The sequence below is a fragment of the Nicotiana tomentosiformis genome, chromosome 8 (assembly GCF_000390325.3).
Source record: "Nicotiana tomentosiformis chromosome 8, ASM39032v3, whole genome shotgun sequence".
In the NCBI taxonomy this organism is placed as follows: Eukaryota; Viridiplantae; Streptophyta; class Magnoliopsida; order Solanales; family Solanaceae; genus Nicotiana; species Nicotiana tomentosiformis.
Window position 1 is genome coordinate 62,223,510 of NC_090819.1, and position 18,825 is coordinate 62,242,334.

The window sequence follows — 18,825 nt, forward strand, 5'->3', positions numbered from 1 at the left end:
ATGATTTCACGTTGTTTTTAACATGCTACTATATGCCTCTAACATTGATTGATAATTCTTTTTCAAACATGATTAACCTATGATAAGTTGATAACTCTTATTTTGTTGTGTTGAAAGTACCACATCTAGTTATACTCTTGTTGCCAATTACTTGAGTTATTGCACAGGTTCTCTAAGTAGTGAGTATTACATGACTTGAACATCGTCACTACTTCACCGAGGTTATTCTAGATATTTATTGAGTACATGTTGTCCGGTACGCATATTACACATCTGCATATTTTTTGTGCAGATCCCGGTGCTGGAGGTAACTGTCCTCGGGAGTGAGTTTTGGACTATTTTAGAGGCTTCAAGGTAGTGTTGTATGAACGCTGCAGACGATAATATTATACTTATTGAGACTCGCTATGTATTTATTTTGAGCTCATGACTTTGTATTACTTGGTGATGTGATGCCAAAATGCTTTACTTTTAGCACATTACTCGCCCTATATTTTGTTAGTCTAATGAGTTATTGTGCGATATTTGAGCTAAATTGTGTTATTTTATGTGTAGGAACATCGGAAGAAATTATCAAATGAAAATTACACAAAAAGAGAACAAAAATATATGAAAAGAGCACAAAATCATCAAGTATCCAAACCGTGCTACAGACCAGGCTTTACAAGGTCTATAGCCAGGTTGACCGTGCTATAGACCAGGCTTTGCGAGGTCTATAGCCAGGTCGACCGTGCTATAGACCAGGCTTCACGAGGTCTATAGCCAGGTAGACCGCACTATAGACCAGGCTTCACGAGGTCTATAGCCAGGTTGACTGCGCTATAGACCAGGCTTCGCGAGGTCTATAGCATGATAACTAAAAGTCACGGGTTAAAAGACCCAAACCCAAAATTGGACCGAGAGATTGACATAAATACTCCCCAAATAGGTTATTCTAGGGTTGGACATAATTTTGGAAAAGAAAAAGGCTGCCAAGCTCTATGGAGCAAGAATCAAACGAGTTTTTCCTTCTTTTATCTCTTTACTTTGTAATTTCATGTCTTTAAATATTATGTTGATTGTTGTTGTATTTACGAGTAGCTAAACTCTTTAATCTAAGGTTTTATGGAACCTATTGGAGGATGATTCTCTACTGCGTTTAATATAGATTTGCCTTTGATTTTTCTCTACTTGTTCAACTATATTTTCATTATTGTTAATTGAAGAGCTCTCAATTAACTGTGCTTATTTAGTGTGTATATTGCTCGAGATAGAGTGCACATTTAGGTAGTTGTTGAACAACACCACTCCTAACATAGTTGAGAGATCGATACAGAGGGTTTAAAGGCGGTATTAGAGATAACGAAACCTTGGTGCGATCGTAGTGAGCGGTAAATTAGTATGAGCTAGCGTAGTTCGAGAGAATATGTCTAGTAAATTGTAGTAGTTACGAGAGAGAGAGAGCTACGACACTTAAAGTACTCACGATCGGTAGAAAATATTTAGACGAATTTATAGGAAACGTAGCGGGAAAGATTCCGACAATAGGGAAAATCAAAACCATAGACTTTTCCAAATCTTGTCTACAATATTTGCCTTGTTAGTTATAAATTACTGCATTTTAAATTATTTTGATCTTAGTTAGTAAACTCTCAAATTGTTTTATAATATTTCTGAAGGTCGATTACTTGAATTCATGCAAAACTATTAGTTGTAATTAACACGTTATTTCCCTGTGGGATTCGACTCTGGACTTGTAAACCGGATTATATTTGCAACGACCGCTAGACCTCTTAGGAGGCATAGTTGGGCGTGATCAAATTTTGGCGTCGTTGCTGGGGAAGCAACAGTGTTACTAATTACAGCTATAAGAATTGTTAGGATTCTTAGTTTATTCAATTTTCTCCATTTTTATTCATTACATTGAAATTCTAACGTTTGTGGTCTTGTGTGTTATAGGTGTATGCCTAGAAACTCTTCAAGAACAAGTGAATTATTTGAAGCATTACCGGATCCTGAGAAACTTTCAAGGCATTAAATCGTGCAAACAAGAAAGACAAACAACATCATCACCCATGAGAACAAATTGAACCAGGCATGGGTGACACTTTGGATAATCAAAACAATCGAAACAATGTGAACGACCTGAATAATCAGGGTGTGGCACCTCTTGTGCCAGGAGCAGCTTTGTATGATTGGGCACAACCCACTTCTGAAAATTTAGCAACTGCAATTGCAGTTCCTCAGATACCAGCGGAGTCATTTCAAATCACAAACAACATGCTACATCTGTTGCAAAACAAGGGACTGTTCTCCGGGTCTTACATTGAAGATCCACAACAGCATCTGAAAAATTTTCTGTCAATATGTGTCACGCAAAGGCAACCAAATGTGACACCGGAAGCAATAAGACTGCTGTTGTTTCCATTCTCAGTGACAAGAGAAGCCCAAACTTGGCTTAATTCGCTCCCCATAAATTCCATCACAACTTGGGAGGAATTAGTCAAGCAGTTTTTGAATAAGTTCTACCTACCCAATAAGACTGTTTTGGGAAATTCGGCTTATGTACCTATGCTTTGGATTTGTTGAGGCTTTATTCCGCAATTTATGTTAATTCAGACTTAGTATATCTTATTTTAGTATTTTGTATCATTATGTGATTGGCTTACCTAGTATTAGTGTCACGACCCAAAATACTAACCTGTCGTGATGGTGCTTATCGTGGTACTAGGCAAGCTGATATTTATGAAATAACTCCAACACTTAATAGAAAACAGATTTAAAATAGTTTAAATGATAACAACTTCTCATAAACAGGATAGAGATCCAAAATACAACGCGGAAATTCCCAACATTGGGGTGTCACTGAGTACATGAGCATCTATACATCACAAGTCTGGAAAACACTGTCTAATATAGTCTGAAACCGAATACAATAAGTGGAAAGATAGGGAAGGAGAAACAAGGTCTGCGAAACGCCGGCAACTACCTCAAATCTCCAGGAGACCAACTGTGTGCGGAAATCAATATCCACTGTGTCCGGGAATACCTGGATCTGCACACGAAGTGCATGGTGTAGTATGAGTACAACCAACTCAGCAAGTAACAATACTAAATAAAGAACTGAAAGTAGTGACGAGCTTTACAGTTATAGTTCAATTGCAGTGGTTTTTACATAGAAGGTAGGCATGCTTTCAAGTTTGACAATTAAGGCCAAAACAGTAATTTCATGTCGATTTCAGCTGAAACAAAGTGCAATATCTTTCAGAAAATAGCAAGACAGTGATACATGGTAGCTTAGTGCAACAAATATGAAATCAAATGCATCCTCTCAGGGCCACAACCACTAAGCCCTCCAATACTTAGCACTCAGCACTCACACTTAATAGGTACATGCGCTCACTGGGGGTGTATGCAGACTCGAGAGGGGCTCCTTCAGCCTAAGCGCTATAATCTGCATGGACAACTCACATGTTGCACGGACAACTCACGTTCTATAGTATAATATATGGATCCGCACAGACAACTCACGAGCTATAGTATAATATCTGGATTCGCACAGATGACTCACGTGCTGCACGGACAACTCACGTGCTATATTATAATACCTCACAATTAGGACCTCGGCCTCACTCAGTCATCAACCTCTCTAGTCTCTCGGGCTCTCAGAAATCATAATAAGTAGCCCAGATAACAATGACATGATGCATCAAAAAATGAACAATAGAGACTAAGATATAATATACAAATAAACTGTGACTGAGTACAAACATCAATTTTGGTAGGTAAATCAACATGTACACAACCTCTGTGGGTCCCTATAATGCCAACACGTAGTCTAAACATGATTTGTGGTTAAATTTCTCTAATTCATGGAGAATGTACAGATAACAACAGGTTATACAACTACACAGTTCCACGGAATTTGACCAAGTCACAATTCCTACGGTGCACGCCCACACGCCCGTCACCTAGCATGTGTGTCACCTCAAAACCAAATTCATGACATGTAATACGGGATTTCCTACCCTCAGAACCAAATTCAGAACTGTTACTTACCTCAATACGAGCAAATCTCTACTCCAACACACCCTTGCCTCGCGAAACGGCCTCTAAATGCCTCGAGTCTAGCCATAAACAATGCGATAAAATCAATACGGACTAAAGGAGTCAACTCCATAAGAAAATGCTAAGTTATTAATCAAAATTCGGCTCAAAAGCCGGCCCCTGGGCCCACATCTCAAAATTTGATAAAAGTCACAAAACCCAAAAGCCCTCTCAACTACGAGTTTATCCATACTAAATTTATCAAAATTTGACACCAAATCGTCCCTCAAATCCCCAAATTAAACTCTCCAAATCCATATACTTAAACTCCCAATTTACCTTAAATACACACCAACCAATTGGGAAAATTAATGGGGAAGCAATATTATTGATCAAAAATTAGCACAAAGGACTTACCTCAAGAATCCCCTCGAAAACCCTCTCAAAAATTGCCTAAACCGTGCTTGAAATGTTTGAAATGAAACCAAAATCTCGAACCCTTGTTTTAATAATGTGCCCAGACTTTTTGCACATGCGGCCATATATCTGCACCTGCGGGACTGCTTCTGCGGTCAATTTCTCTGCTTCTACAAAAATTAGTTGTGTTCCCCAGGCCCGCATCTGTGCCTCAGGTTCCACACTTGCGGAGGCGCTTCTGCGGCCTTCTACCTGCTTCTGTGGAAACAAGCCTCTCTCAATTCCGCACCTGCAGAATCGAAGATGCGGTAAATCCCTCGCACCTGCGCCCCGCCCAGGCTAGCCCAGGTACTCTTTTGTGGTTCACCTCTCGCTTCTACGAGATCGCACCTGCGATCCCCACTCCGCAGGTGCGATTACACCAGAAGTTGTGAGCTTCAGCACTTCCCTCAAACTTCAATTCGATCTGTTAACCATTCGAAATCACACTGAGGCCCCCGGGAAATCAACCAAACATACCAACAAGTCTTAACACCTCATACGAACTTAGTCGAACCCTCAAATCAGCTCAAACAACATCAAAAACACGAATCACACATAGATTCAAGCCTAATAAACTTTGAAACATCCAATTTCTATTACCGACGCCAAATTCTATCAAATCACATCCGATTGACCCCAAATTTTGCACACAAGACACAAATGACACCATAGACCTACTCCAACTTCCGGAATCGGATTCTGACCCAGATATCAAAAAGTCCACTCCCGGTCAAACTTTTCAAAAATTCTAACTTTCGCCATTTCAAGCCTAATTCCACTACGGACCTCCAAATCATAATCCGGACACGCTCATAAGTCCAAAGTCACCTAACGGAGCTACCCAAATCATCAAAACTCCGTTCCGAAGTCATTTACTCAAAGATCAATATTCGGTCAATCATTTAACTTAAGCTTTCAACCTTGAGACTAATGTCTCATTTAATTCTGAAATCTCACCGGACCCGAACCTACTACCCCGATAATTCACATAACATATATAAGGTGTACAAATGGTAGTAAATGGGGGAACGGGGTTACAACTCTCAAAATGACCGGCTAGGTCATTATATCCTCCCCCTTTTAAACAAACGTTCGTCCTCGAACGGGTCTCTCAAATAGGCGTGGATATATACTCCGCATCTCCCGCTCGGTCTCCCAAGTAGCCTCCCCAAAATAAGCTGATTTTTTTAGCTTAGCCAAATATGCTTAAAGTCTTGTGAGTGGCTTCATACGGTTTATTATGACTTGCGAGTGGGGTTGATTTTGATTTATGTAAGGTTTGGCGGTGGTTTGTAAGAGAAATTCTTAATTTGGAAACTTTAAGTTGGAAGAGTTGACCAAAGTTTGAATTATGAGTAAACAACATCAGAATCGGGATTTGATGATTACAATAAGTTTGTATGGTGATTTTGGACTTGAGCTTATGTTCGGATTTGAATTTGGAGATACCTAGAAGATTTTGGCTCTATTTGTCGAAAATTGGCAATATGAAGGATCAGAGAGTTCATAAGTTTGACTGTAAGTTGACTTTATGTTATCAGACTCCTATTGTGGCCTTGAGACCTTGGATAGGTATTAATGGTTGATATGAACTTGTGCGCAAAGTTTGATTGTAATCTGGAATGTCTAAGTGTTACTCGGACACATTCGACAAAGTTGAAAAGTTTGGAAGTTAAGAGATGGATTTAATCTTCGATTCTTGGTTTTATTATTGTTTATGATATTTTGAGACTTGGAATAAGTTTGGATAAGGTATTCAGACTTGTTGGTATGATTGTACGGGAGACCGGAGGGCTTAATGTTATTTTGGTGTGATTTCAGACCATTTCTCTTGAGTTTACGACAATTGAGTTGTTAGTGTGCAGCAGTGCTTCGCGATCCCAGAGCAGAGTCTCGCGATCGTGGAGAAGGAAGTGGCTGGAGAAGTTATGTACTTTGCGATCGCGAGAGTAGCTATGTGATCGCAAAAAGTATTTCAGGTCTGGTAGTAGGCATGCATCGCGTTCGCGGGATGTGCTCTTATTCGTGGGGGAGGTCGGGCTGCAATCTTTTATGATCGTGTTTGTCCTTTCATGTTCGCGTAGTAGAGGTTCAAGCAAGTGTGTTTTTATGCTTCATGATTATCATGACCCAATTTCCCACTGTAGGTCGTGATGGTGCTCAACGTCGCTGTTAGGCAATCCAACAATGAATCTATCAATTTAATTATTCATTTTATTATTTTTGAAATCACGAATCTTGTTAGGCGGAGACATAAATACGTTCAGGTCGAAAATAAATACAATTTAAATAATATACAAGTAAAAGTATATCGAGGTTAAGCAAACCCTAAACAAATTCTAGAAAATATCCCAAAACTCGATGTCACCAGTGCATGAGCATTTACTAAGGAGTGCAATGATAATAATACATCTGTCTGGAATGTAAATAAGATAGGATAAAGTAAATAGTATGATGGAGGCTCTGTGGGCTACGATACGTAGCCTGGAATGCAGCTCACCGTACAGTCTCCTCAGCAGTTGCACCTACGTGCCAAGATGATCACCAAATAAACATGTCAGATCCTGCACATTTAGTGTAGAAGTGCAGCATGAGTATGTAAATTAACGCGTACCCAGTAAGTATCTAGCCTAACCCCGGAGAAGTGATGATGAGGGATCGACATTCAACACTTACTAGAGGTCCAATAAAGCAATATGATAAATCATAAGCAGATATGAAGCACAACAACAATAATGGGGTAAAACTGTAAGTTACATAATCTTCCAAAAAAAAAATTAAAGATATAAATTTCTCAGTCTCGTATTCTATCTCAACATCTCAGATGTATCAAGTTCCATTATCAAACGGATAAGGAATACCATATAAAATGCCAGGTATCAGTGGAATGATAATCTTGTGAATATTCGAACTGCTAGCGATATAACGCATGATTATGCCGAGGTCGTACGGCCCGATCTAGAATAATGTGTATACTATCGAGGGTCGACCGGCACAAACCATAGATGCATCTATTATACTGTCGAGGCATTCGGCCCGCTTCACAAGAAAGGAAGGAACTTATCGAATTACGAGACATGTGCTTACAATATAGTACATGAGCATAAGGTGGATATATCCTTTACCATTTACCAGATATTTTGCCAACAACTCGAGTTGATAAGGCTCGGCCAAATATATATTCCTAAATAATTTTCAATTATAAATTCACTTAATTAAGCTAGCAAAAATGAGTTCAAATAATTCAAATATTACATGATAAAGTCCTAAGTCTACCCGGACATAAATATTATTTAGCTACGTACAGACTCTCGTCACCTCGTGTGTACGTAGCACTCACAACTAGTAGCACATAATAATTTCATCACCGAGGGGGTAATTTCCCCCTCACAAGGTTAGACAGGAGACTTATCTCACTCCGAAGTACCATAACCGGCTCCAATGCCTCTCTAACTCTTCAATTCAAAGCCAAACGATCTGAAACTAGTCAAACAATGTGCAACTCAATCAAAATATACTCCAATGCGTATAATTTAACAATTTCTAATGATTCTCAACTCCGCTCGAAATGTCAACAAAGTCAACCCTCGGGCCCACGTGCCCAGATTCCGAAAATTCTTGAAGATAATCATTACCCATAATACCACAAACTCAAATATATAATTTATTCCTAATTCCATGTCCAATTTCGTGGTCAAAATCCAAAAATACTAAATTCTAGGTTTTCCTCCAAATCCCACAATTTCCACAAATTTTATGTTTAAATCCATATATAAATCATGTATTTAACTCACAATATGTAGAAATCTCTTACTTCAAGATTGAAAATGAAAATGGCTCCTCCAAATCACCCCAAAAATCGCCCAAGCAAGAGAGGAATGAGTGAAATGAGCAAAAATCCTGATTTAAAACAATTTTGCCTAGGCCCGTCCTTCATCGCGTTCGCGTGCCCATGGTCGCGTTCGCGAAGGCCTGACAGTCCACAGCATCGCGTTCGCATCCAAGCCCGCGCGTTCGCGATGGCCAACTTGCCCCCAGCCTAGAACTCCTCCTTCGCGTTCGCGGTCGTCCTTCCGCGTTCACGAAGGAAACACTGTAAGCCCAACAACTCACCACGTTCGTGAGTACCTTGTCGCGTTCGCGTAGGGTAAAGTCCCACTGACCCTCAGCTCTCATTCGCGTTCGCGAAGTAGAAAAAGGCAGCCACCAATTTTTCCTTCTTCGTGAACGCATGCATCCCTTCGTGTTTGTGAAGAACAAAACCAGAACCAGCAACAGAAAAACAGGGAGAAATGACCCAAAACCATCCTGAAACACACCTGAAGCCCTCGGGACCCCGTCCAATCACACCAACAAGTCACAAAACATAAAACGAACCTTCTCGAGGCCTCAAATCGTACCAAACAACATCAAAACTACGAACCGACGATCGAAATCTTTCTTTAAACTTTCAAACATTTAAACTTCGACGAACGCATTCGATTCATACTTAAATATTCCGAAATGACACCAAACTTTACCCACAAGTCACAAATCATGATACGAACCTATTCCAAGGCTCGGAACCCCAAAAGGATATCGATAACACCAAAGTCCACTTCAAACCTAACTTAAGAAATTCTTAAACTTTCAAAGTGCCAACTTTCCATAATAAGCGCCGAAATGCTCCCAGACTACCCCATACTCAACCCTAACATACGCCCAAATCCGAAACTATCATACAAACCTATTGGACCCTTCAACTCCCGATTCCGAGGTCGTTTACTCAAAACTCAAACCTTGGTCAACTCTTCCAACTTAAAGCTTCCGAATTGAGAATTTTCTATCCGAATTAACTCTGAACTTCCCAAAATTCGATTTCGACTACGCGTACAAGTCATAAAACATGAAGTGAAGCTACTCAAGGCTTCAAACCACCTAACGACATGCTAGAGCTCAAAACGACCAGTCGGGTCGTTACAACGATCGCGGAGTAGTATCTCGCGATCGCAAAGGGTAATCTTTGGGTAGTATATGTTAAGAATTTTGGAATTTGTTGCTCATTTTCTCATATTTTGAATCCTAAACTTGGAGAGGCGCAATTTTTCAAGGAGATTTTCACAAAAGGTAATAAGGTAAATGATTTCTACCTATTTATGACTATATTTCAATAATCTATATAGATCTTTAACATCTAAAACATAGTATTTTGAAGAAAAAATTGGGTTTGTTTACACCTTGAAAGAGTATATTTGGGAATTTGACTACTGGTTTAGACCCGAATTTGGGAACTAATTATATATTTAGACTCGGTGGATTGTGTGTCATTGAGATTTTGTATTGGTTTCGGATTTCGGGCGCAAGTCGGGGTTGATTTTTGTTGAATTTTTGGGAATTCATCAAAGATCGAAGCTTTATGGATTGGGATTGCTTCATACAGAATTTGTTGACTTCCTTGGATGATGTTTGTTTAGATCCGAGCCGGTTAGAGGTGATTTCTATTGGAAAAGCGATTTTGGGACTTTAGACTAGTCCGTATGAGGTAAGTGTCTTGCCTAGATTTGGTTGAGGAAATGTTTCCTAAAAATGATATTGTTTGTTGCATACGCGGGTGATATATATGCGAGGTGACGAGTGTATATGCATGTGTCATGCTTATTCATGCTCATGGCATATTCTAAGTTACTTTATTCCTTGTTCGATTGTGTGTTCTACTTGTTCTATGTTTTACTTAATTGAATGACTAGGTGAGCATAATAAGTCATGCTAAGTTAACACTTAGGTTAATGATACCTTATTTGGAGCATTATGAGATACTTTTGAGATTATTGATATACTTGATTTAGATGTAGTTAAACGTATATTATAAACATGTACTTGTACTTGTTATTATTGTGTTATGCCTTAAAATGTTGTATGACTACTTGAGTTTCCTTACCTACGTTAAAGACTATGATTTGGTTTTTGATGCTTATTTGGGATACGATGATCATTTTGATGACATATTACATATTGCGTATGTATTCATATGTACGTATAGGCGTACATCATATTTAGATATCATCTCTTGTATACATGCATACACCTATGCATGGTTATTCCTCCGTTCAAGTGCATTATATATGTTTACCTCCAATTCATATGCGTACATTCCCACATGTGATTCTCTGATATGGACTGAGGTTATGGCACATAAGTTATCCATGCATTTGAGATAATTATGGCACGAGGTTTTTGCTGTGCAGATATTGAGATATTGTTATTATTCTGGAACAAGATTTTTGTCATGCGATTATTGTGATATTGTTGATGTTGAGGCACGAGGTATCTGTCGTGCGATTATGGTGATATTAATATTACTATAGCATGAGGCTTCAGTCGTGCATCGTGTGCATATGGATCCATTCCTTAGGGTTGCTCTCTCATGTTTCTCTCTTAATAGCGTACATGGAGGCTGTGAGAAACGATGGGTTTCTGGTTGATTGTGATGCGGAATACTATGTGATGAGTTATTGTGCATAAATACGGAAGCTTTTAACCATTCAAGTGAATCCTTCAGGCATATTCATGCATTTTACATACTTTATTTATGTGTATCTTCTCTATATGATAGTTGATGCATTATACATATGCATGCGACTTGTTAGTGAGTTGTTAGACACTTGGAGAGTGTTAGGTTGATGTAAAGATAGATTTATAATCATATATTGACATGTTGAACTCATGTAAGGATTTTCATATAAGGGCCAATTAGAAATTGATATAGAATCGGACCATTGTCAGGTGTAGACAATTAACAATCATATGAAAGTATTCGAGTAAATACCTTATGGTGCATATTCATTTGTATGCGGAATTGGTCAAGTTGTATTTTCTCTGATTTGTTTAATTGGAAAAGCATGCTTATTCCCTCAACTCTAGTTATGCACCTTTATTCTTTATATCTGTTAGTTTAGGACTACTTCTTCGGATATTTTTCTGTATTATATATGTTATTAAGTTGCATAGGTTATATAAAATGAGTATCTTTTGACTCAAAAACCTCATCACTACTTCGCTGAAGTTAGTTGTCACGACCCAAAATTCCACCGGAGCTGTGATGGCGCCTAACACCGCTTGCTAGGCAATCAACAACACCTATGCGGAAGTAGCTTCAACAATAATCGGAAATAAATCTCAAATAGCGGAATAATATAAATAAATAAATAAATAAAGTCTAAACGTAGTTACAACTTAAATCCACCCCAAAATCTTGTGTCACCAAGTGCATGAGCTCTATAGAATACTAAATATAAAGTCTAAACAAATACAATACTTTTCGGGACTGAATAGTAAGAACATAAGATAAAAGATATGGGCTTTAAGGCCTGTGATCGAAAAAACAGTGCTACCTCAAAATCTTCAAGTTAATCCGAATACAGCTCAATAGCAACCGCCGCTATCAACAACACCTAGATCTGCACACGAAGTGCACAGTGTAGTATGAGTACAACCGATCTCATGTACTCAATAAGTAGCAAGCCTAACCTTGGGTTGATAGTAGTGATGAGCTTGGCAAGGTCGGATGCTCGCTTTCCACAACCAACAACAATAACAACAGTAGAATAATAACATATAGAGAAAAGTAACTCAAATAATAACCGACTCAACTTAACACAATAGAAGGAGAAATAGACATGCTTTTCAGATATAACACTCAAGGAATCGACTTCTACAGAATTCACTTAGACACGTATTAAACAAGATAAAAATGTAGTATCTATCTCTAAACATTAAGTGGAGACATCAAATACCAGTTAGCATGAGAAAATTACAACTCTATGCATGCATGTCAGTTATACATGCCAAATCCATAAATTTCACAGTTTAATTACCAAGTGTACATTAAAAGTGTCAGGCACACAATGCTCCTCAGATATCGTCTCAACACTATCATGGTGACTGGCAAGATGCCCATGGATCCTCACACATACACATATACACACTCTCAGTACTGTACGGGTGTTTGACATAAGTCTCTTATCCAGCATGTAATATGTGCTTGCACTCATAGAGCCCAAAGTAACATGGGTTATCACCTAACTTCGGAGGGGTGTATCCTAGCCCAAGCACTGATCGGATCAAAGTCAATGATCATTATAACTCAGCATTATGGCCTAGCACACTCGTCACCTTACTATCAATACCATTCAACCCAATATGGGGCATGTCGTACGTGTCACCTCACTATCAATATCAACGCGGCTCTATGACCCAAGATCAGTCATCAATCCGCTCAAGTCTCAATATAATCACACCTCATAATAACAACAATCAAATACCACATCGAATATAACAACGTGCCACAATTCAGCTCAAACTCGTATCACACACAAGGGCACATACAACATGTGAGATAACATATAAAAAATGCACTAAGACAGTTATGTATCATGCATATTTAATATCATGATTGAAATATATGACTACGGCTAAAGCAAATAGCTCAACATAAAAAAACGATCATATCATGTCTCAACAGATAAGCAAATAGCCTAGACATGATTTCTAGTATGAATAATAGCCCGCGTAGTCATAGAGTGGAGAAAACCTGATATCAAAGAAAGAATGATAGCAAAACAAGGCATATAATAGCCTAAGATCTACCTAGATCATGAATAACCACGGTACACGTATATACACTCGTCACCCCACATATACGTCACCCCTAACATATAATAAATATCATAGTCAATGGAGAAATTACCCTCAAATCAAGCTTAGGCAAGATACTTACCTTATCCGGACTAGTCTTCAACCTCGAACTTGTAAGGACCCGTAAAAAAAAAATTAAACCAAAAACTCGGGGTTTCGTGGTGCCAAGATAGATTCCTGCATTATTATAGTAGAATTCTTCGCGGCGAGCTTGCGCATCGCGGTTAGGACTTTTGGATTTAACAGTACCCTACGGACTGAGAGGAAAATGTTTCGCAGAAGAACGCATTTCTGCGGCCCATTATGCAGCCGCATAATCACTCTGCGGACCGCATAATCACTTTGCGGACCGCATAATGGCCGCATAGTGAAGCAGTAAGTTGGCCAATTTGAGGTCAGCTTTGCGGTCGATTATGCGACCGCATAACCACTATGTAGACCGCATATCGGTCGCATAATCCCTCTTGAGTTTTTGCGGAGGGAGTTCTGCGGTGCATTATGTGACCGCAGAACAAGTATGCGGACCGCATATTGGTCGCATACCTGGGCTGAAAGTTCAATCCCCTGAGGGCCATTTATGCGGTCACTTTGCGGACCGCATAACCATTTTGCGGTCGCATATGCGACCGCAGACCTGTGTGGGGGCACCCATTTTCTTAATTTAAAATCCGACCCCAAGTCCGTTAAAACACCCCTTTAGTCTATTTTGAAGCTCATTTCTGATATTTCTAGAGTGAGAGAGAGAGGGTTCTAGAGGGAGGGCCTAATTCTCATCAATTAATCTTCAACCATCACTCAATGCTTGGAAATATTCAATTAGAGCACCAAATTCTTCATCCAAAAAAGTAAGACTTCATCACCCCAGCTCTAAATTTCAAACATAGCTATAATGGGGTATTAGTGTGATACTTCATGGGTATGTGGGTGGTTCATCTTACATACATGTGATATAGAGTGTGGGGAAAAAAAGTGAACTAGAACCATGAACGTTTTCCTAATTTTGGGTTCAATTTGTATACTGCTAAAATAGATTGAGGTTGCTAAGGGTTCCGGATAATTGTAGAGTCTAAAGAAGCGCAATTGAGGTATGTATGGCTAACTCTCTTCTTCCTAGAATCAAACTCCTGGTGTCCGAATAATTGGTGTAAGTTCCGACTTGATCATACTAGAATTGTTTGCCTTAGTGTGTTGGGTTAAAAGATTCATGTTCACTAATTGTTTTAGATGTTTACTATGTCATCATGCTATTTGAGAACGTAACTATGATTTTCGAAGCTCCTTCCCTTATGTGTGAAATGCCTTATGTGATGGTACTTATCGACATGAATGATGATGTTATTTGAACGAATAAAAAGAGAAAGACTTGAATTGTAAAATGTTCCCAAGTGCCAAGAACTACTTAATAAATGAGGTTTTTTGTGCCATATAATGAAAGATGGGAAAGAGATATGAATTGAGTGAGCAATTGAAAGAGGTTATGTCTCAAGTGAGATGGCTTAGCCGATCGAGCCGAGATCGGACTCCATGATGTACACATGGTGGCATTTGTGTTAGAATTGTTGATTTACATTGTGGATATGGATATGTCTCACTTGAGATGGCTTAGCCGGTTGGGCCGAGACCGGACTCCGTGTAAACACACGGTGGCATTGTATGTTGTGGCTTTGGCACTAAAGATTATTAACCTAAAAAGATGGAAAGATTGAATTGGAAACTATGTGATCCTTACTTGGTGTTTTTTTGTATTTCTGTGAAGGACTTATTAATTATTATGACTGCCTTCTCTTTGTTTCACTGTTCATTCTACTAAGATTGGTGTTTTCCTTACATACTAGTACTATTCGACAGTACTAACGTCCCTTTTGCCGGGGGCGCTACATCTTTGAATGGATGTAAGTGGTTCCATCGCAGATAGTGGTGCTCTCCCTCACACTCATCACAACAGTCTTGGTGAGCCCCATTTCTTCCTGGGGTCGTGTAGTCCTTCTTTTGTATAAGTTTTCATATTTTGAGGTATAGCCGGGGCCTTGTTGCCGATATTATCATGTTACTCTTTTGTACCCTTAGAGGCTCTGTAGACGTTTATGTGGGTCATGTATGTATGTAGGGGTGGTCGTTGGATCGAGTTGTATTTTAGAAACTCAACTATGGCATAATGTATATAAGGAAAAATAAACTAGCAACATTTATATATTTATATAACTGATCTCTCCCATGTTTTACAAATGGTGATGTGTTCCCTTTTTGGATTATGAATGAGTCGGATAGGAAAGGTTTAATAGGCTTGCTCGACCGGGTTCACTCGGTTGAGCACCGATCACGCTCCCCGAGGTTGGGGCGTGATAAACGTGGTATCAAAGCCTAAGGTTTTAAAGTGTCCTAGGATGTCTCGGAGCCGTGTCTAGTAGAGCCCTTCTTATCGGTGTGTTGTCGACCACATCTATATTTAGGGGGCTACTTGGACATTTAAGAATGATACCCTTCATTGTTGTTCTATATCGTGTGATAGAGAGGAACGCGAGGTTGTTTTCCCCTAACTCGTGCATTATTCTAACTTTCAGTAAATGGCACCTAAAAAGAGAGTGAGAATTGGCCAAGAAGCCAATGCCACCCCGGGGGTGGCTGTTGATCCGTTACTTGATAATCCCCCTACTATCATACTGATGGATTCGTCTACTCCAGAACAGACTACCTCAGTTCCTACACCCGCGGAGGATGCCACAATCCCTCCCGCTGATATACCTGTTCCACCTCCAGCCCCAGCTCCTGGTCCCGGTATTTTCGATGAGGATCTTAGGGGAGCTATTCAGATGCTGACTCAGTTAGTAGATTCCCAGGCTCAGAGGTCAAGTGTTGCACCCACCTCATTTAGATTGCAAGGAGATTCTTTCGGTTCCAGGGTAAACAGGTTCCTTCAGTTAGACCCTTCAGTGTTCACAGGTACTAATCCCGGGGCAGACCCTCAGGATTTCATTGATGAGATGCATAAGACTCTCTGCGTTATGCGTGCTACGGAGACATAGGGAGTAGAGTTGGCCTCCTATCGTCTGAAAGGGGTGGCATATTCCTGGTTTGAGATGTGGGAAGACTCCCGTGAGGAGGGGAGCCCTCCGGCGGGATGGAGTGAGTTCGCGGATGCCTTCATAGACCATTTCTTGCCTGCCGAGACTAAGGCAGCCCGTGCTCTGGAGTTTGAGACCCTTAAACAGGGCAGTAAGAGTATGTGGGAGTATCACATGGAGTTCGTGTGCCTGTCAAAGTATGTTGTTCATATGATGCCTACTATGGAGGCTAGGGTGCATCGATTTGTGCATGGCCTTAGCCCTTTGGTTATTAATGAGGCTGCCACAGCTGCTCTAAATTCCGACATGAACTATGGAAAGATGGTGGCATTTTCCCATGCTACGGTCGAAAATTAAAGCTCAGGATGGAACGGGAAAGTAGTAGTAAGGCCCGATCAACGGGCAACCTTGGGGATTCATTCAAAGGCGGGAGATCAGCTTTTCGGGGAGGATCATCAGGGCTATCCCAATCTTATGCTCAATCTTCAGCTAGTGCCCCGCCATCAGGGCATGGTCAGCAGCAAGGGAGTCACTTTAGGCCCGTTCAGGGTAGCAGGGGGTCCCACCATTAGGGCTGACCAGGAGGGAGATTCCAGCAGCAGTAGAGGGCCCCATGCCCTAAGTGTGGGAGGATACATTTGGGAGTCTGCTACCTGGACATGCTAGTATGTTATGGATGTGGAATGAGAGGCCATATTCAGAGAGAGTGTCGTGCATCTCGTCAGGGTGTAGGCAGGGGCACAACTCAGTCATCCAGTCCTACAGCCGCTACAACTTCAGCACCCCCTTCCAGCTCGAGGCTCTCCAGCACCCATAGGGCATGGTGCAGCTAGGGGTGGTGCACAGAGTTCGGGAGGACCCAGCCGATTCTATGCTATGAGTGGTCGACAGAGTGCAGAGGCTTCCCAAGATGTCGTCACAGGTATATTGATTGTTCAATGTCATGATGTGTATGCTCTTATTGATCCTGGATCTTCTTTGTCCTATGTTACTCCTTATGTTGCTACGAGCTTCGGGATAGAACCGGAATAGATTCATGAGTCGTTCTCTGTATCTACTCCGGTTGGCGAATCTATTATGGCCGCACGGGTTTATAGGGATTGTGTTGTCACGGGGCGTGGTCAGGATACCATGGCTGATCTTATTGAACTAGGGATGATTGATTTTGAATTAATAATGGGAATGGATTGGCTTTATTTATATTTTGCCAAACTCGATTGCCGAGCCAGAATCATGAGGTTTGAATTTCCTAACAAGCCAGCTGTTGAGTGGAAGAGGAATAATGCTATGCCAAAAGGTAGGTTTATTTCTTACCTCAAGGCCACGAAGATGATTAGGAAGGGGTGTATTTATCATTTGATTCGAGTTACGGACACCACTGCTGAGGTGCCTACCCTTGAATCTGTACCAATTGTGAATAAATTCCCCGATGTATTTTTGGATGAGCTCCTTGGGATTCCTCCAGACAGGGAGATTGATTTTGGGATTGATATGATGCCGGGCACGCAACCTATATCCATTCCACCTTATAGAATGGCGCCAGCAGAATTAAAAGAGCTAAAGGAACAACTAGGGTATTTGCTAGATAAAGGTTTCATCTGACCGAGTGTGTCGCCTTGGGGCGCACCGGTTCTCTTTGTAATAAAGAAAGATGGATCGGTGCAGATGTGTATTGATTACCGTCAACTCAATAAAGTCACAATCAAAAATAAATACCCATTACCTAGAATTGATGATTTGTTTGATCAATTACAAGGTGCTAAGTTCTTCTCCAAAATTGATTTGCGGTTCGGGTACCATCAATTGAAGGTAAGGGAGCAGGATATTCCGAAAATAGCTTTCAGAACCCGGTATGGGCACTTTGAAGTTTTGGTAATGTCTTTCGTGCTAACAAATGCCTCGGCAGCTTTCATGGATCTTATGAATCGAGTCTTCAAGCCGTTTATTGACTCCTATGTGATAGTATTAATTGACGACATCCTGGTATATTCACGAAGTCGAGAGGATCACGCCGACTACCTCAGGGCAGTTCTGCAAACTCTTCATCAACACCAATTGTATGCAAAGTTCTCAAAATGTGAATTTTGGCTTGAATCTATTACATTCCTGAGTCATGTCGTCTCCGGAGAAGGAATTAAGGTTGATCCTCAAAATATTGCAGCGGTGAAAGATTGGCCTAGACCTACTACTCCAAGAGAGATTCACAGTTTCTTGGGTTTGACCGGGTATTATAGGAGGTTCATGGAGGGGTTCTCCACTCTTGCCTCTCCATTGACTAAATTGACGCAGAACACGATTAAGTTGCAGTGGTCCGATGCTTGTGAAAGGAGCTTCCAGGAATTGAAATCAAGATTGACTTCGGCGCCGGTATTGACCGTGCCAGAGGGTACCGAGGGGTTTGTGGTATATTACAATCTTCAAGGATCGGTCTTAGGTGTGTATTAATGCAACATGGTAAGGTCATAACATATGCTTCAAGGAAACTTAAGAATTATGAAAAGAACTATCCAACTCATGACTTAGAACTTGCGGCGGTGGTTTTTGCATTAAAAATTTGGCGTCATTATTTGTATGGAGTCCATGTAGATGTATTCACGGATCACAA

At 40.4% G+C, this 18,825-nt stretch overlaps 1 protein-coding gene across 1 annotated transcript; it reads left to right on the forward strand.

Annotated features, from left to right (window-relative positions):
• The first annotated feature begins 17,351 nt into the window (after positions 1 to 17,351).
• Positions 17,352 to 17,822, forward strand: LOC138897570 (uncharacterized). Its single transcript, XM_070183553.1, has one exon. It carries the CDS (start codon positions 17,352 to 17,354, stop codon positions 17,820 to 17,822), a length of 471 nt encoding a protein of 156 aa, XP_070039654.1.
• The last annotated feature ends 1,003 nt before the right edge of the window (positions 17,823 to 18,825 follow it).

Excerpts from the sequence above, each read along its gene's own strand:
- LOC138897570 (XM_070183553.1), top strand. The coding sequence starts at position 17,352 with ATGGCTGATCTTATTGAACTAGGGATGATTGATTTTGAATTAATAATG.